We start from the raw sequence: 20,414 nt of genomic DNA on the forward strand, positions 1-20,414 counted from the left end.
TCAATACTCCTAGCAACCCCGTCGCTTGGTAGTTAATCGACAATAATCTCATTCTTAGCGTGTTGGTTGTTGAATCATCACCCTAAGGTTGATCGTGCCACCTAGTCCATTTTCCCTGGTACACTCTTGGATCAAGAGTTAGCATTGTGTCAATCCTTGCTTAATTGATCACATCATCCTACCTCGAAAGCAAGATTGTTCTTGAGCTTAATAACATATCGGTGGTTCGTGATATTCCAAATATCTTCCCGGAGGTATTACCGGGTTGTTCCCTGACTCTTATGTTGAGCTCATGATCACGTTGGTTTTCTTCTAAACCGCCCATTCTCCAAGATTCTGTGTTGGATACCTTGAGCTAGTTGGTTAAGCTTAAGAACAACTCGGAGAGTTGGAAGATAAAATCTTGCCAAACTTAGTTCGTTCCAAAGGGATATTCTTGTGTAGTGTGCATTGAAGAAAGATGATATCTTCATTGATTGGTCCCTGTGATCAGTTGTTGGACCTATTGTCTTATCAATCCTTTGATTTGAGTGTGGGCTATCGTCAAATCAAATCAGAACCAATGATGTTCGTAATGTTGTCTTACTCGTGGTCGTTTCCTCGAGCATACCTCATTATATCTTTTGGGTCTGACCAATACTATCATCGTGTTCCCATAATTGTGGAATTCCACCAAGATGGAAGCCTGGATGGATTGTTGTTGAGCCCATTGACAACAATTTCATCTTGTCCATGATTCATGTTGAACATCTAGGCTAGTGTTGGAAACTTCTATAAGTATTATCTTCATGTTCCGTTCATGTAGTATATGTTTGGATGAAAGTAGTGACTTCCTCTAAGTTCACGTGCAATCGATGCAAGTTGCCGCCATGAATTCGAGAAAGTTTGTTTTTGCTTCCCCTGGAATCATCCCAAGTTAGTCACGCATATGTGCGAAGTACTCTTTGGTTTGATAGGTTGGCCGCCTCCACTCCATATGTGTTCCTAGCACACCAAGCCACTGATTAGTTTGTTCGAGGAAAAGAGTTGCTGTGTGAATACTAGTTCATGCACAAGATTCCAATATCCTCGATGATGGTTCCCCACCTAAACTCGGTAGTGTTTGTTGTAAGACTTCTACGTGATCATGCTTGTCTTGGACAGCGTGTTCACATGTATGCAACAGAACCAGCTCATGTTTTGGAGCTTGCTATCATAGTTCATTTCCTGAGAATCTCGCAATGTTATCTCGTCGATTTTTGTTGGAATTCTTCTTCTCAGACATGTTGAGTCTGAAGTATCCTGTTACTAACCAGATCTGAATCTCAGGCAAATATGATGGTTGGAACATTCCAACATTTGCATTTTGTTCCTAGCTTGCACCGCTATTGTGCCATTTTCCCATGGTCTGCCCTCCTTAGTAATTGTTGTTCAGGATCATCTTTAAAAGTGGTCCTACCACGGGTCCCATCCATTTCCAATGATAAGCAAAAATCATCCATTGTGTTGTCTTCAACAAGGTAGTCCACATCATCCACTGTAGTCTGAGTATGCCACTCAAATGATCGATTGTGATTTGCCTTAGGCTGGTATAGAGAGCTTCAATGATCATGATATCAAAAGTAATTCTTTTTGCCACTTAAGGGAATAACTCTACGAGTCACCTTTCCCAAGGTGTCTCGTTATGGAATCATGGCAATTAACTCCTCGCTACTTTGAAACCTATGCACCATCTTACTCAAGTGTGGAATTGTTGCCTACCAATTTGAATCCCTCGTCTTCTACTTCCCTCCATCACTCGGATGTATGTGTTGTGTCTTAGCTCAAGATATGCTCGAAGATCTCATTCCATGAGTTGATCTTGAGTGTTTGATCTTCGAGGAGATCATTTTCGGAGGATTTTTCTTCTGTCGTCATCGTCTTGGATAAAGATCTCGAAAGCAAAGACGTCAAGATCAATTTGAAGAAATGAATCAACATCTTCGAAAAGGGAAAATGGATCATGGAGATTGTGATAGTTTTGTGACCCCTTTCCTCTTACCTCACATCTAGAATCTCAGGACAAGATTCTTGTTTAGTGGGGGTGAGTTGTCACGTCCCTAGCCTTGCTATGCATCATGTCTAAATTTCATTTAAACCTGAATTGGGGACTGTTAAACCCTAGCACCAAATGAAATTCAAATAGGTTCAACCTAAAATAATCTTCAATGAACCAAAGTGCCTTTTGAAAATGTTCATGACTTCTGATAAAGGTGAAAACCTCTGCCAAAAATGATGAACATATTTCTAGGTCATCTATGGATTTTTGATTTAAATCATTATGTATTTGAATTTGAGCATTTAATTACTATAAATATTTAAAATGCTCAAATAATTCTGAAACTAAATGTGGGCCACTGGAATAATCCACGGAGTGTCCACAATTATTTCAGGATTTTACAAAATGCTTTAGTATTTTTACTAAAGCCAAAACAGTTGCACGTAAATAGAAAAGAGAAACAAAATATAAAACAGAGACAGAGAGAAAGAAACCCAACTGGGCCTTTTACCTTGACAGGCCGACGGCCCAGCCCACCTCCTCGCGCGTCGTCTTCCCCGCGCCTATTGGCACTGTGTGTGGCGCGCGCATAGCTGAGCCGCGGCCACCTCCTGCTAGCCACGGAGCTGCTCCCCCTTCGTCCTGCTGCACCGCCCAGGACCGCCTTGACACTCTGCACCTCTCCCTCCCTCTCTGGACCCCCTCCATCCTTCCCTGCTCTCTCCCTCACCTCTGCACCGCCGCAGCCGAACGCCGCCGTCGTCGCCGTTCGCCGTAGTCGTGGCCACTGCCTCCCCCTAGGCCGCTTGACGTGCCCCAGAGCTCCCCCACGACCTCTTCTTCGACCCCATCCAGCTACACGTCGCCGGGCACCCTGCCTCGCCGTCACCACCGTCTTCTTCCTCCTCGGGTCGCCGAAATCGCCATCGCCCGTTCGTCGTCAGTGCTTCCCCGAGCCACCCAGCTGCAACAAAAGAACCGCCGTGAGCACCTGCGCCTTTCCCCTCTCTCCCCGCAGTCTAACTCGCCCTCTAGCACTAGCGCTGCCGCGCCAGAGAGCTCGATGCCGCTGTCCATGGCGCCGCTGCGGCCACAGCTGTTGCCACCCGCGTCCGAGCTCATCAGCGTGCTCGGCGCACCCCCAGGAGCACGTAGCACTCTTCGGTTTCTCCTCTAGTGCACCGTAGCATCGCCACCGGCTGCACCCGAACTCTGGCCGCCACAGAAGCAGACACCGCCGTCGATCTAGGTCGTCTCCGGCGACCCCACTAGCACCAGCCGACGTGGACGAGGCTCAGCGTTCCAACGGTGCCATCCATGCCTCAAACCGTGGCTTGTCTGCGATTCCGCGCATCGCCGCCATCTCGGACCTCGTCAACGGCTAATCGTCGGCAGGTTTGACCCCGCTGACCAGGGGGTTTGACCTCCCCTGGATCCCTGACATGTGGGCCGAGGCCCCTGCTTAATTAGTGTTAGTTTGGTTAGGATTAATTAACTTAGTTAATTAGATGAACCACCGACAAGTCGGCCCAGCCCTGCTAACATTTTAGATAGGATTAGTTTAACACTAATCAACTCGGTTAACTAACTGAGTCACTGATCAGTGGGCCCCACTGGTCAGGTTTGACCTGGACCGGTGCTGTTGACCTGCTAAGGTCAGCATGATGTGGTGCTAACGCGGTAATGTTTTTCTGGGATTTTAATAAATCAGAAATGATTTATTATTTTAACAAAATGCCCAAAACTTCTAAAATTCATAGAAATTAATCTGTAACTCCAAATGCAAAGTTTTATATATGAAAAATGATCAGAAAAATCCAATCTATCCATCTGTATCATTTTCATGCATATTAGAACAACTTATGACTACTGTTTAGGTGGGCTTGGGACATACTAGGCACCGTGGCCGGGTATGCCAAGCGTCGCCCGTTTGGTGGGCTTGGAACCCTGTACACTTTGTTTGGGGCCGTGAGCGACACCCCGGCCGGATATCCTTGCGGATGGAACCCGAATAGGCGATAAATCTGGACGAGGGACTTGTGTGGTTAGTCAGGTCATGGCCGACTCCCTCACCAGGCTTCCGCTTGAAGGTTGCCGAGATACATGACGTGTACATGGTGGTAAGTGGCGAGAGAGTGTGTGAAGAAGTACACCCCTGCAAGGTTAACATCATTTATTCGAATAGCTGTATCTGTGGTAAAGGACTTCTGGGTTGCTTGTACAGTTCATAGACAAGTGGAAGTGAATACTCTAAAATGCGCAAGATAAGCGTGAGTGCTATGGATGGCGTTCTCGTAGGGAGACGGGAGCGGATCCATAGTGGTGTATTGATATGGTGAATATGTGGACTAGCGTGCGCCACCTCAAAAGAGTTACTTGCAGTCGTAGTTCAGAATAGCCACCGAGTCAAAACTGACTTGCTGCAGTCAAACTCCACCACCCCTTTGTTGATACTGAAGCATATGTAGCTAGTTCTGATGTAAGTCTTGCTGGATACATTTGTACTCACGTTTGCTTAATTTATATTTTTGCAGAGAGACTTCAGTCTCGCTAGTAGTTTCGCGTGGACTTCGACGTTTAGCTTTTTACCTCAGCTACGATCTTGTACCCTTGGGAGGGTCTTGTAGATAGTCAGGCTTCTTAGCCTTTTCCTTTTGTAGTTGTATGTACTCAGACAAGATAAGCGTCCGCATGTGCTTGTTGCTTGTATGACTTGAATGCTGGGTCATCAGACCCATGTTTGTAATATCTGGCTCTTCGGAGTCTAATGAATAAATACTTTGAGTCGTAGAGTTTTGTTATGATGCCATGTTGTATTCACATATATCGGGCATATTTTGTGTATGATTGAAATGCTTGGTATGTGTGGGATCCGACAACCTAGTTATTTATCCTTGGTAGCCTCTCTTATGGGGAAATGTAGTCTAGTGCTTCCACTGAGCCATGGTAGTCTGCTACAGCCCGGTTTTCCAGAGTCCTGCTAGCCCAATTACTACTGGTCCGGAACACTTTGACTGGCCGGCATGTGATCCACTTCGTTCCTGTGTCTGTCCCTTCAGGGAAAAGTCACGCATGACTTCCGGAGTCCTGCTAGCCTGCTACAGCCCGGATTCCCGGAGTCCTGCTAGCCCAGTTGCTACAGCCCGGATTCACACGCTGATGACCGACACGTTCGATGCTGGTTCATGTATGTTTGTCCCCGTAAGTTAGCGTCACTTTGGGTTCATGACTAGTTATGTCGGCCCAGGTTCTCTGTCATATGGATACTAGCGATACTATCGTATACGTGAGCCAAAAGGCGCAAACGGTCCCGGGCTAGGTAAGGTGGCACCCGTGGGAATACCGTGCATGAAGCCGCAAAGTGATATGATGTGTTACATGCTAGATCGGTGTGACTTAGAATCGAGGTCCTGACAGCTTTATATATTTATTGTATTTGTCATTATTGTGATCTTTGAAGAGATAAACTTAAACTTTTTCTAAAATTTATGTGGATTTAAAAATTAAACATATATTAAATTATTGAGTACATTTGTGTATCTTCATTCAGGAGCACAAGCACGCACAATTATTCTGTATCTTCATTCAGGAGCACAAGCACGCACAATTATTGTGTATCTTCATTGTACAATTATTAAAAATTGACAATAATGTAATTTAAAACTGTACAACTTGTATTAAAATTATTGTGTAGTAATACTAAATTCTAGAAATGTACAAACTTGTTAAGCACACTTGTGGTCCTGCATCAATATACATAAATTTACACAACAATACTTATTATAAATTCAGTTTTTTAAAATCCAAATAAATTTTATAAAATGTTCATGCTTATCTCTTCAAAGTACACGATAATGACAATATAATAAAAGAATAAAATAAAAAATAATTCCATATTGATAATCATTGTGTTTTTTCAAATAGTAAAATTTATACCCCGCAAAAAAAGGACAATTTATGTATCATGAAAATTAAACAGGAACTTTAGTTGAATAAAAAACATAGGAACTTGAAAAGAAATAAAAACAAGACTGGTAAAAAGTGTACGTGTAATCATCAATATATATCTCATCATTTATACGCAGAGCAAAGCATGGCTGGGTGGTCCGCTCCTTTATCATGCAACGAGGAGGCCCCAAGTTGAAATTTCCTCCATGTTAACTTCCAGTGTATTTTGCTTCCCGCACCCACTGACATGTGGGTCAAGGACACACTAGCATGCCACGCGAGCTCTGGATACGGCGGCATATGTTCAGAGACCGTATTTGAACGCCCGAGTAAGTTACGGCATTATTTTCTGTGTATTTTTCAAGTTTGGGCATCAAATTGACCACTAGTTAAGGCACCCAAAGTGTAATTAACTCCTCTGATTTACACCCATGGCTGCCCACTTCCTTTTAAGATTCACGTGCACTCCATGTACAAGGTAGATGACAAGATCTCTCATAGGACAAGTTATATATACCTTTTCACGTATCGCTCTACAGTTTTCTATTAGTTTTCTTTATATTTTTTCTGATTTGGGCACCATGTTCACGCCTTTTTTCTTTTTTGTTTTGCGGAAATGTTCATGCCTTCTTGCTTCGTGCCATGTCTTGTACCCTCATTTGTGCTTGCTCTTATTTCCTCTATAAATGAAATGAGGTGCAACCTTTGGGTATTCGCGAGAAAAACATACACATATTGTTTTAAAAAGTGCCACGCTTATGCATACATACTCAACACTAAGTGTATAGAAAAATCAACATGGATCATATAATTGTTGAATTTCACATCCGCATACTACAAATACAAAGTAGCTCAGGGATTCCTCATAAACAAGTAATAAAAAAGAATTATTGATGTGAACACCATACAACAATGTAATAAGTCGGGCAAGTCTACGTCGGATCCCTTTTAGCAAGAGGCAAGAAGATTCACCTACAGGGAGCCGATAGTGGACAGGCACAGTAACCATGTGGATTCGTCAAGCTCACATCACGCAACTGTATTTTTTCATATTTATTTATATTTTAAAATACTAAATAGATATATTGTGAAATAATAATTTAGTTGATTTTTTAAAAGGGTTCATCACAAATTTTAAAAATATTCATTCAATGTAAAAAAATCGTTCAACTTTTAGAAAATGTTGGCCTAGAAAAGTGTGACATTTAAAAAATGTTCAAGCATATAAACAATTGTATGTGACATTTTTCCAAAATATTATACTATGTAAAGTAAAATATTTGTGTAATTCAAAAAAAATGCTTCGTACCATTAAAAATGTAAGTTCCATTTAAAAAATGTTCATGTGTTCCAAAAATATGTTTGTGACATTTAAAACTGTTATTTATACAATGTAAAAATGCTTGTATAGTTTTAAATAATTTTAACACAGATTCGGAAAAATGTGCTAAATACGTATTTAAAATTTCTCTTTTTTTGCAGGAAAGGTATTTAAAAATTTCATGTATTTATAAAATTTTATAGGTAAATAAAAATGTTTTAGATGTATACCAATAATTTACAATATGTATTGAAAGACATAGACATCAAAACTAATATTTGAAAAGGAATAATATCATACATTTGAAAATTGTTAATATGTATAAAATTGTTTCTGATGTATCAAAAATGCACACTGTATATGATAAAATTAGACATGTGTTAAAAAATCAAAAATATAAATCAGAAATAAAAAATTGAAGAAAACAAAAGAAAGAAACAAAGAAAACCAACTGAAACAAGAGAAAGAGGAGATTGAAAAAATGGAAGAAAACTAGAAAATTATGAAAGAAAACCCAAAAAAATGATGCAAAACAATGAAAAGAAAGAAAAAAAACTCACGTGCAGCTACAGTATTAGGCCAGCCTAGTAGCGCCGCACTGTAGGCGAGAACTATTATGACTCATATAACAAGCAAGAAATAGCATTTGCGTCACGCTGTAGAACCCCAATCTTGTGTTCAAGAAGCAAAAAACAAATGATGGCTCAAGCACACAACAATTATTAGGGTCGATGAAGATGGTGGGGGAAGTGGAGCGGGATTGCATCAGCTATATGTGTGCCAAGAATGAGGAGAAGGAAGGGGAAGCAAGAAAGGGTGAAGCGTGGCAGAGTGGCGAGGTCATTGCCGCCCTCGTGGGTGAAGATCATGTCCAACAAAGAGGTTGACAAGTGTCACAAGAGAAGAAAACCGAGGGCATGAAGGAATAAAGATACATGCGCTTCATGAGGTGCACATGAAGAAGTGGAACATAAGGAAAGCATTGTACTTGAGAGGGAGAGAAGACAGAGCGCGCCAGAGAGATGGTAAACTTCAATGCAAAGAGAGCGTCACCGAGGAACCGAAGAACATGCTCGTCGACATTAGTATCGTGAATGGGGATGCCAAGAAGTGGCCTCGCACATGATGCAGACCAATATCAATGTGCGCCATGAAAATGGTGGTCATAATTGTTTTAGTCAGTTCAATTTACATGCTATCTTTGAATTGTTTGTGATTGAACATTAATCGTTGAATTATTGTTGGATGTGTGTAATATGATGTAAAAATATTAAATGCTCAGAAATAAATATTGCTAGTGAGTTCGTTCTGTTGTGGATCATGTGTGTTTGCGTAGTTGGAGACGTTTATCTATGGACATCCGCCCAGATGTGCCCACCGATAAAAGTGTGGGGCCGAGTTTTTTAACACAGTACGACGTAGACACTCATACATAAGAACATACACTCACCCATATGAACGTATGTACGCATACTCTATCTTTATGAGCACCTCCGAGATAATGAGTAGACACGTCATTTTAAGATTAATGATATCACCACAGACACCATTGTAGTTGATGGAAACATCTTCTCCCACTAACTATACACTCAGTTTGCATGCGGGCCCGATTTGATGAACCCAAATGATAACCGACACATGTCCGATGTTGTGTCTTGGCCCGAACGCGCTTTTGGCCGTCGCCCGAATCTCGACGTGCCTGCGTGCCATGTCATCACCTGCAAGTGTTCGGGTCAAAGCGACCAAACGAGCCCACCGCTCACAGTGACTCGTAGATCCAAACCCCCCTGCCCCTTACCCCTTCTCAACAATCACCACTCCCACTCCCACACTAACTTCTCCCCTTCGCCGCCATATCTGAAGGCGAGTGGTCGGCGTCGGCCAAGCAGGATGGAGGCGAACGACCGCCTTTGCGTCGGCGAGGTTGGCGGGGGAGGCCGGGTGTCATTGCCCCCACCCCGCGTTGAGTGAGCACACCTTCACTTCGGTTCAGCGGCGCATCGTGGATGACGAGCCGACGACGCATGGGAAGCTTCTAGCGGAGGAGGTCACTAATGTCAGCGGCACCAACCCATGCGACCAGACGATGGCGGCAGCGCCAACCCTTCCAAGCATGCGACGCTTCCAGCACGAGGCTCGGCTGCGGTGGGTGTGGCCCAGCGCGCACACCGACGCCCATGTGGAGACTTGCGCATGGTGGAGTGCTTGAGCGGGTGGAGGCGCACCGTGCCCCACCATCATAACCTCTCATGCGCAACCGTTCCCGTGGCTAGCGATGGCGGAGCCGGGAGCGGGCTACTACACGGAGGAGCTCCACCGGCGAAAGCATCGTAGCGTGGCGGAGGCGGGGCTCGCCACTGATGCTCTCCCCCCATTCCCGTCATTGTCTTGCTTCCTGGGACCCCTCCAAGCTCTTGAAATTTGTTATTTTATAAAGCTTTTTTTGTAATGCTCTCATGGCAAGTTCTTGAAAAAAATGATGTTTTTATATTGCAATGGCAATTCTATCTTTGTTGACATGGCAAATATAACTACACAACCTCGGCAAATTCCACACTTTTATTGCCATGGAAAAATATAGTTTTCATTTTCCATGGCAAATTTACATTCATTCTCACAGCAAAAAAGTACCTATATTGCCATGTCAAATTTACCTTTTTACATGTCAATTTATTAGCTCACGGCAACTTTTTGTTTTTCATGAGACCACGGAAGTTTTGCCATGGAAATTTTACTTCAAGTACACTACGGATGGCAATTTCTTCGTTGTTATTTGCCATGGCAAAATGCAGTTTTCACTTGCCGTAGCAAATTTACATTCATCACCACGATAATTTTAATTGCACAAACATGTCAATTTTATTTACATCACAACAATTTTGCGTTCTTTTACATGTCAAGTTTTATAATCAATTTTGTGTGTTTAAAAACATGGGAAGTTTTAGTTATTTTGTTTGTAATGGCAAGTTTACTTTAACATACATGGCAAATTTTTCATTTATTTTTCTTTGCCATGGCAATTTTTACTTTTGTTTTGCCATGGAAATTTTGCATTCATTGACAAGGCATTTTACCTTTTGTTTTTCCTCGGCATTTTTAAATTCATTTCACGTGGAAAATATACCTTTATTGCCATGGCAAATTATTTTAACATACATGGCAAAAAATTCCTTTCTATTTTTTTTGCCATGGCAATTTTTACTTTCATTCGCCATGGCAAACTTGCATTCATTTCATTTATTATCATGCAAATTGTTCATGTTTATTATTAAGCCACCAACAAGTTTTAGTACATTTATCACATAATGAAATAGTCACATGACAAATTTATGGCAATTTGATCTTCGTATCATTTTTATCTTTTAGAGAACATGGCAATCTGATTAATTAACTATCATTGCCATGGAAAAATTCATATATTCTTCGCCATCACAAATTTTTCTTTTTCTTTTTTGCATGCCAATTTTACATTTATTACCATGGCAATTTTACCTTTATTGCTATGGCAAATTTTTACATTTATTTCTATGGCAATTTTTTCCTTTTTTTACATGGCAAATTTGGATTCATTGGTATTTCATTTTTTTACTTTTTTTGCCATGGCAATTTTTTCATTCATTTGACATGGCAAATTCACTTTAACATACATTTTGCTAAAATTTCCTTTCTAATTTTTGTCATGGTAATTTTTACTTTCGTTTGCCATGGCAAACTTGCATTCATTGACATGGCAAATTTACTTTTACTGTCAAGGCAAATTTACTTCAACATACATGGCACACTTTTTATTTTTGCGATGGCATCTTCACCTTTATTTTTGCGATGACATCTTCACCTTTATTGTCATGGAAAACTTAACTTTATTTGACATGGCAAATAAAGCTTCATTTTTGCCATGGCATTTTTCACTTCAACATACTCAGCAAACGAACTACCTTTTGTAAATAACATTTGGTAAATTTTCTTATATTTCTAGTCCAATGGAATTATCATGGTAATTTTGTTTCTGGTAAGTTAGGGGATTTTTTTATCATTGCAATTTTTGCAACCATGGAAAAATTTCTATTCTTTTATCATGGCAAATATATTTGTAAATATTTTAAAACAAAAAAATTGCCATGTGTTTTTTCTTTTTGGCAAATTTTTTGTTTTTTAACAGTGGCAACATTTTTGTTGTTTGTCCTATAGGTCACATAGGTGAATTGCAATAATTTTTATTTTTTATATCCAGAGAATAGCGTTGTTGAGCTTTCCGCTTGTGGCCTAGTAGGAGGGATCCAGCTTGGACGTGTTCGCGCTGGTGGGATTTCCGATCCAACGAGAACGTTTCATCGATGCTGCCTCCTCACGACACTTTTTCGTTGCGACAGTATGCCTGCAGACCTGACCTCTGGTGGTTAGGCCCCTCCCAATACTTCATCTTGTACAAGTCTAATATTGCCAACTAAGTAAAGAAAAATCTGATGTGGCATGCTAGTAAAGAAGAAAGAGTGATATGGTGACTTTTAGAAGAAACAATGCTAAGGGTGTATACCTAGGTGAAAACACAAATCTGAATCTATACCTAATTAAATGAAAGCAACCAAAAACTAAACACCTATGCATTGAGGAGTTTAGTTACGGAGTCCTTTAATGTACTGAGCGCCTCACCTAATCACCCTGCATTGAAAGAGGCTTTATCAGATACTTCTTCTGTTTTATAATATAAGAACATTTTTAACACTATGCTAATGTCGAAAAGACGGAGGAAGGAGTTTGATAAATGCCGCCGAGAAATGTGACTTGTGAGTTGTGCCTACGTGGACAGGGCAGATCATCTTCATCTTCATTCTGTGTTGAAGACATAACAGAGCCGCTTTTGGAAGCAGGGGAGCTCCATATCTTTTCCCTTTGATTACTGTGGGCGCGCCCCCAAAAAGACACGGTCCGCCGTCGACCACGCGGGCGAGTCGTTAGGCAGCAGCAGGGAGGGTCGGGCTCCGCCGCCATGGCCTCACGCTTCAGCTTCGGCATCTCCTCTGGGGACCTGGTGGGTGGCTCACCCGGCCGCGGCTGTCGCCTTCTTCCTCCGCGCGCCTTCCTTGAATGAAATCTAAATCTTTAACAGCGACTGACTTGCGGCCTTGTTTGATTCTGGTCGCCGCGCGCAGAGGTCGGGGAGCTCGCTGACGGTGGGGGAGCGGCTCTGCGCGGTGGTCCTGCCCTGCGTCGCCATCGCCGAGTTCGTCTTCTTCGCGCTCACCGACTGCCTGGCCGGCATCTGCCCCCCTTCCTCGAACTCCTCCACCCACCTGCGCAGAGATCCCTCCGCTCCGTCCTTCTTCCTCACCGCCAAGAAGGGGAGCCACCACCACCGCCGCGGTCGCGTCGGGCCGGGCTGCACCTCCCTGGTCTTCCGCGACCTCGCACGCCTCGCCGACGAGTCCAGATGCTGTATGGAAAACCATCCATCTCTCTTTTGTCCCTCGATTTCTTGTTACTTCTTACCAGGCGTTAATTGCAATGTCGTTTGATTCGATTCTCCCTTTCCTTGCCGGCCGAATCAAGTCTCGGTGAACGAGGTGGAGGCGCTGTTCGAGCTCTACAAGAAGATCAGCTGCTCCATCATCGACGACGGACTCATCCACAAGGTACTACCACCGAAACCAAAATCGCTCTGTTCTTCTGTAATCTGTAACAAATTAACGCAGTCATAATTTGACAGAAATACATGTCTGATAATGTTTGGGCTTAACGAGTGAGATCCGGATTACTTCGTAGATCGATCTGAAAATACTGCATCACATGTGATAGATTCTTTCCCCAGCATGTGGATTAAAGAGACACTGCCATATGAGCTGTACAGAGGGCGTAATAGTAGTAAATTTGGCTTGACACCCACAGAATTATTGGCCTGTATTTTTATTGGCTTCCGTGTGCAGTTAGACCATAGTATAGTGCCTGCATCTCCAAATGTTTGGTCGCCATGTTCCTTGTTGCGTGACCAAGTTTTTTATAAAGCTAATGGTGCAGTAATTTTGCATGTTACTTGATTGCTGTGCAAGTCGAATTCTGCGAAAGGATATTACTAATTAAGTTTATAGTGCACATATGACGTGCGGGGATGAAAGACGGTATCTAGAAAAGTTTGAATGCCCTTTTCTATTCGATGATTGAACCGTCAAAGAGATTTTTTTTGACCTATCTGTCTTTTCTGTTGAATTGTTATTTAGGAAGAACTTCAGCTAGCATTATTCAAGACTCCTAGTGGACAGAATCTTTTTCTTGATAGGGTAAGCGTTGACAACTTCAAATTTACTATTTTTAAATGCTTCAAGATCATTATTTACCATGTCACAAGGAAAATTCAGAATCGCTCAAATTGTATTTTGCTTTGTGCGATAGCATCCGACTGAAATTGTCCTTTATGATCCAGGTTTTTGATTTGTTTGATGAGAAGAAAAATGGAGTAATCGAGTTTGAGGAGTTTATTCATGCTCTCAGCGTCTTCCATCCATTGGCACCTGTGGAAGACAAGATCAACTGTAAGTACGATTCTTGCAAAAACTGTGTGCTCGACATGAACATGTTGCGATATACTTACGGTTAGGGCTCCCCTTCTGAGTTGTTTCAGTTGCATTTAGGCTCTATGATTTGAGACAGACTGGCTTTATTGAGCGCGAGGAGGTTAGTTCAGATGGATGTTGTATTTCTATCTGTATCATGAACGTAGTTTCTTCACCTCAGCAAGGTGATCTGTTGGTGCTTCTGTTTTTTAGGTTATGCAAATGGTTATCGCCATTTTGATGGAATCTGATGTGGAATTATCGGATGAACTTCTTGAGGCTATCCTAGACAAGGTACGCAATCATATCTGTGGGATTCTTTGGTTACTTATTTACATTTTACATAAACGTAAGTTTCAATTGGTTTCAGACATTTGAAGATGCTGACACCGATAGGGATGGGAAAATTTGCCAAGAAGAATGGAAGGAATTTGTATTACGCCATCCTAATCTACTGAAGAACATGACCCTACCATATCTAAGGTTCGATTCTGAAAGCTGCAGTCAAATAATTGTAAATATTGTCTGCAACTTCCACCAAATATGTTTAGAACTAGTCAGAAATACTTTGGCATTTATTTTCTTCTACAAAATTTCGTCAGTGTTTACTTGAGTGATTTTTTGTCCATTTCTATATCAGAGACGTCACAACAGCGTTCCCAAGTTTTGTTTTCAATACCGCGGTTGAAGACTAAGCATCACAAGACTTGTAATTGATGGTGACAAGTTGGCTGTTGAGTGCTGACAGTGTCAGCAGTTGAAAATTGGGACGCTGAGAAACAGAGCAGCCATGTTCGCTTACTGAAGAATCGCCATTGGTGACTTTTGCTGCTTTAGGATGGCTGTCTGATAACCATTTCGGCAACTGAAGAGTCCCATTCATGATGGCAAATTTGGCAACTAACAGCTTCTGGTATGCCTGTCGTTTTCCCGCATTGTGTTGTAAATGTATATACACAATTCCTTCAGCTCTCAGAAGCACAGGACAGCTCTAGGTACATATAGATATGAGGAATTTAAGTTCCTCAAATGCCAGCCAGTTTCGGGATCAGTCAGGTGCAATTTCTAGAATGCTAACTTCTGATGTTGTAGCGTCCGTTATAGACTATCTTAGTGCTAACATGTCATGGCTTAGCCATGATTGCTGTATATATAATCGAAAACCTTTCCGAGACGCATGCTTTTGCTTGGTGATAGCTACAAGATTGATGCCAAGCATATCCGCCAAGTGTTTGTTCATGAACCAATCATCCCATCTGTGATGTGGACAGTTCACTTGTTCTTTTGTGATGGTGTTCGTTGGGTGATGCAAGTGACAGTTGTTTATGTACTTCTTAATGCTAATCATAGATGTGAACCAAATAAAGTAATTGCGATCATAGATTTGGACAAAACGAACTAAATTTCTTTCGATGGGGATAAGGCTGCACAGTTTATCGATAGATTCGCCAGCGTGGACGATGGACCCCTTCCAGAAAGCAAAGTCACTTGCAAATAAAGAAGCAAAGTCACCGAAAATACAAAGATGAACATGGGTGCGCGCGCACCCATGTTCATCGTAAATTCATAAAAAATAATAAAAAAATAATGAAATTCTGAAATTTCGCGGTATGAACCTTAGTCGATCATTGTACTCACATGTGAAGTTTTATGATGTATTGACACCCATGGTATTCTTAGTAAAGAAAATACAAATGCGATCATACTATGCATTAAACAATCTTTTTTAATATAGCTTCAATTTTGTTTGCTCAGATTACCATGGATGTGATTTCTTCGTGAAACTTCATATGCGAGTATACCGGTTGACTATGTATATGAAAAAAATAAATTCAGATTTTTTTTATTTTTTTTCTAGCTTTTTTTTTGAATTTACTATTCATAAAGGGTGCGCACGCATGCATGTTCACCAAATCCGCGTCCGCAAAGTCACTCGCAAATAAAGAAATTTCAGTACCTAGCATCATGCTTACTTACATTTTTACAAGTTGGCGCACTAAATTATGTGGCTTCAGCGCTACATAATAATGTTGAAAGAGAGGGAAACCAACGACTTTAAGGCTTCTTTGATTCAAAAGTTTTACATAGGAATTTTGGATTATTACAATTATTAGGGAATCCCCCCCCCCCCCCCCCTAAGTGGGTGGTTTGATTTATAGGATGTTTTCTCTGCATATTTTTCATATTACATTTCGTAGAAAAGTTTACATCCACCCAAATATTTTGGGAAGATTCCGCGCATCAGATCCATTTGTTTTGCATAGTTCATAAAACACCATGGATTTTTCAGAATCCTATGAATCAGAAGAACGTGAACAACACGGGGCAACACTACCTACCAAGCGATGCTGCTTGTGTCAACATGCATGGAAAACCCATTTTGTTGATAAGAACGAAACAGGGCGGGCCTAGGTGAGGTAGCATCTATGGTCCTTTTTTTCCTTTTTCAGGAAAGGTAGTATCTATCATACTGGCTGATGTCCCTTTCTTGATGGAACATCAAGGTTTAGATATATGATCACTTAGCTGGCTTCTATGTAGTTAACGTGACAACTGATGCCTCCAATCCAATCATGGTTCTTGGACTTGGGGAGTTTGCGACGAATGGCTGACATCGGTGGTTGCATGCATACATTGCACCAGTACACCGTTGACCGCTGTGAGTTAAAAGGACAAAAGAAACAAGAAAAAGGAAGTGAAAATATCCATCGCCTCCAAAGCGTCGCCTCTTAGGGGGGGAGGCTGCGGCTGTTTTGCTCCAAATCCACGGCGGGTTGGGAACTTTGGAAAGCAATGAATGATACTCCCTCCGTCTTTGAAAGAGTATACTTCCAACTTTGTTGGAGAGTCAAACTATTTGAAAGTTTGACTGAGTTTGTGCAAAAATATATTAATGTTTGTGAAACCAAATAGGTATATGATGAAAAAATATTATATCAAGAATCGAATGCTACTAATTTAACAACATAAATATTAGTGTATTATTGTATAAATACAATCAAATATAAAAAAGTTTGACTTTCCAAGAAAGTTGGAAGTACATTCTTTGAAGGTCGGAGGGAGTATTGTTTTGTAACAACTGCTCGGTGGCGCATGTCCTCCAGCGCTGTCCCGGTTGGATTTCACTCGTGGATCCGAGACGTGGGCGAGAAGTCCCACTCGGCCCCTTTTCCAGAGAAAAATGAGTGAAGTCTGATTAAAACCGAAAATTCAATTCAGTGCCCAAGCTCATGTACACCAGGTGAATAGTAGAATCTACAATTTTTTTTAAAAAAACTGAATTTTTTTATTGTGCAAGATGCTCAAATGCGTGATGTCCGTGCAAAGTTTTAGTTTGTTTGGACATTCGAGGAGCTTGTGGAAAAAAGGACAAACTCCAGTGTGAACAGTGTTGATTTCAAAAGTTTGTCAGACACCCAAATTTTGTCTTATTTGCCACGAGCTCCTCAAATGTCCAAACAAGCTGAAAATTTGCATGAACCTCACGCATTTAAGCATCTTGCACCACCAAAAAAACTGGAATTTTGAGTGGTTTTACTATTATTTTTACTATTCATCAATCCTATTTGATCTCAACCCTATACCAGTTTAGATCAATTTGACACACATGAAAAATAATTAATCCCACCGAAATAAGGCTCTAGTCTCACTGACTAGATGGACCCACATGTCATATCTATCGCTTCAGGAATTGAGTACAGGGCACTGATTTCAGGGATTGAGAGCTTGGGTTCATTTCCGACAAGCCGTATGAATTCAAGGTTTAAAATAGACTTTACTCGAGAAAAATCGGAGCACGTTGGCAAGTCATTTTCTCGAGGGCTCCTATTTGATGCCCTATGCGTTGTCCATCTAGCTAGCGCGCACCCTCCTTCCCCGCGCCCACATTTGGGCTGACCCATGCACGGGACGAGCAGCGCCCTGTTTTTTTTCATTTAATTTTTTTGGCTTTCTGTTTCTGTTTTTTATTCTGTAAAATAATTCAGGATGTCAAAAAGTTTTAAATTATAAAAAATGTGAATTTTTAAAAATGATCAAGAAATCATAAAATGTTTATGGATTGAAAAAAATGTTCCTGATATTGAAAAAAAATACTTGCGTTTCCAAACAATGTTCATGAGTTTGAAAACAAATATTCACACAAATCAAAAAATGATTTTCAATTACAAAAATATTGTGGATTCAGAAAATGTTTACTGATTCATAAAACATTCATTAATTACGATAAACGTTCATGCATTTAAAAAATATTCGTCAAATAAAAAAGTTAACGTTCACAAAATGTTTGTCGATTCAAAAATGTCCACTGATTTAGAAAGTAGCTAGGCCAAAATTACAATTATGTAACCCTTTAGGTAAGCAACGCTTGGGCGAAGCAGCTATATTTTACTCCAAGCGGAAATTTAGAGAGAAAAAGGAAGAACAAGTGGAGAAGGTGGGATGAAACCCACAATCTCCCGGATGAAAGGCCAAGGCTCCAGCCGGGGGGGTGGTCATGATACATTAGGGGATTGCTACATGTTAAGCTAAGGCAACAAAGGATGCAACAACTTACAAAAAGCCAATCGTTCTTTTTCACTTATTTGTGACATGAAGGGTAATCATTGACAGTTAGAGGGGTAATTTGATGACGGACGGGCAGAAGCACTAATACTTTTATTAGTATGTAGGTATAGATAAAGAAAGAAGTGTTTTTTCCGTGCGTTGAAACTTTTGCAGAAAACCCATGACTCTTCTTTGAAATCAACCACGGTCCTATCTTAAGTGAGAAAAAATGATATGATTTTTTTAGAAAACCCCTTGGTATTTTGGTAAATCGTCCCATGGTTTTATTTTAAGTGAGAAAAAACAATTCACTTTTTTCAGAAAAACACCCTGATCTTTTGGTTAATCAACCTGCAGTCCATCTATTATTTTGTAGGTAGATTCACATTCTTTAAGAAAATATCGATACCTTTCAAACCCTAACTCCAATTTTGACATGTTATATATGAAAATAGATTAAAAAATATGCAGAATCTGAATATGATGTCCGTTTACCTGTTAAACATTTTAAAAATGCTATTTAGTGGACAACCTCAATCAATAACGCATGATCCATCTTTCTTTCATACCGATGTAGATATGAATTGGAAATCAACACCTCAGCAAAAATTAGTTTTGAGACAAAAAATATCTATAATCAGGCATGCACTCCTCGGCAAACACCAAGGTGAAAAATAAATTTTCTTATCTTATGCTGGGAGAAAGAGAGACACCTTAGAATTGATCACATTCAAATGTGTTGTGATTGTGTGAGCACTGAGGCCACCATCGACAAGTGTGGGAAGAAGGGTAAGTGGCAACATAGATGGGATGCACGTGGACCTATTAGGGTATTGAGTCATGATTATTGTGTTAGGGATGTGTGGTTATTTTTTTTTCTCCCGTTGCAACTCATAGACACTTTCGCTAGTAATGTAGTAAAACATAAAGGCACAAAATGTGGGTTATCTTGGTTTTGGGAACATTCTAGAAGGTTCCTGCGTACGGGGTTTTTACCTCCCGGTTTCAAAGTTTTCTTTTCTAGATTATTTCTGTTCCTTTTTTTTACTTCTATTGTTACTTTTATTTTTCAAGTTTTTCCTCGAAATTCATGCATATTTTTTTTAAATTTGTGAACATCCTTTAAAACTTAGAGAGTTTTCAATTTTCTGAATAAATTAAATATGCGAACAATTTCTCAAATGTGTGAACATTTTTGCTAATTTTCAAACTTTTTTTGAGAATTTTTAAAATGCATTTAAAATTCATGAAGATTTTAAATTCCATACACTTTCTCAAATTCATGAATATTTTTCCTAATTTGATAATGTAACACATTGTTGAGGAAATCGTTAACTGGTAGCTGCTCGGTTGGCTGGCGAGTAGGGAATTAATAGCCTAGTCGGCAAGTAAATTGACCAGCTAATCAATGAATCTAATGATTTATCAGTTTATCAGCTAGTCGATGACTCTATGCGTAGGGATTAATCGGCAAGTTAACTGGTTAATTGAACGAATTCTTGAATAGTGATGTTTTGAAATTCCACAGTCATTTTTATAAATTAAAAAAAATTGAAGAACTTTTCAGATTAAGATCTTTTTAACAAATTCAAAAAAAGAATTAAAGTTTATGAACATTTTTGTTTCATGAAGAGTTTTTCAAATTGTGTACATTTTTAAATTCAAGAACAATTTTGAAATTCTTGAATATTTGCCAAAGTTCGAAAATTTATTTTTTAGTTTGTCAAAAAACTAAGAGCTGGTTTTATTTGAAGCCAGCAACGGATGGTTTTAAGCCCATAGCCACTGTTTTCTTAGAAGCTAGCGCCATGGATAAAAAGCTATTTTAGATTTTTGTGGTCTTTTTTGGTATTTTACTTTCTCTTTTGTCCTTTCCTTTTTGTTCTTTTAACTTCTAACAATTCATTAACAATTTTTGAAGTTCCAAAACAATTTCCAGTTTTTTATTTTAAAAGAAAACGAGATTTGTTTTGACAATTTCTAAATTTGAGGACTTTTTTAAAATAATTGTTGTGTCAGTTTCGAAAGATGAAGAGGA

General features: G+C 40.2%; 1 protein-coding gene across 1 annotated transcript; it reads left to right on the top strand.

Annotated features, from left to right (window-relative positions):
* Positions 1 to 12,129: 12,129 nt before the first annotated feature.
* Positions 12,130 to 15,116, top strand: LOC125542485 (calcineurin B-like protein 9). Its single transcript, XM_048705538.1, has 9 exons — positions 12,130 to 12,315; positions 12,437 to 12,719; positions 12,834 to 12,916; positions 13,499 to 13,558; positions 13,702 to 13,810; positions 13,900 to 13,952; positions 14,045 to 14,125; positions 14,202 to 14,314; positions 14,472 to 15,116. Exons 1-9 carry the CDS (start codon positions 12,274 to 12,276, stop codon positions 14,524 to 14,526), a joined length of 879 nt encoding a protein of 292 aa, XP_048561495.1. The 5' UTR covers positions 12,130 to 12,273; the 3' UTR covers positions 14,527 to 15,116.
* The last annotated feature ends 5,298 nt before the right edge of the window (positions 15,117 to 20,414 follow it).

This window comes from Triticum urartu, chromosome 3 (genome assembly GCF_003073215.2).
Source record: "Triticum urartu cultivar G1812 chromosome 3, Tu2.1, whole genome shotgun sequence".
Taxonomy (NCBI): domain Eukaryota; kingdom Viridiplantae; phylum Streptophyta; class Magnoliopsida; order Poales; family Poaceae; genus Triticum; species Triticum urartu.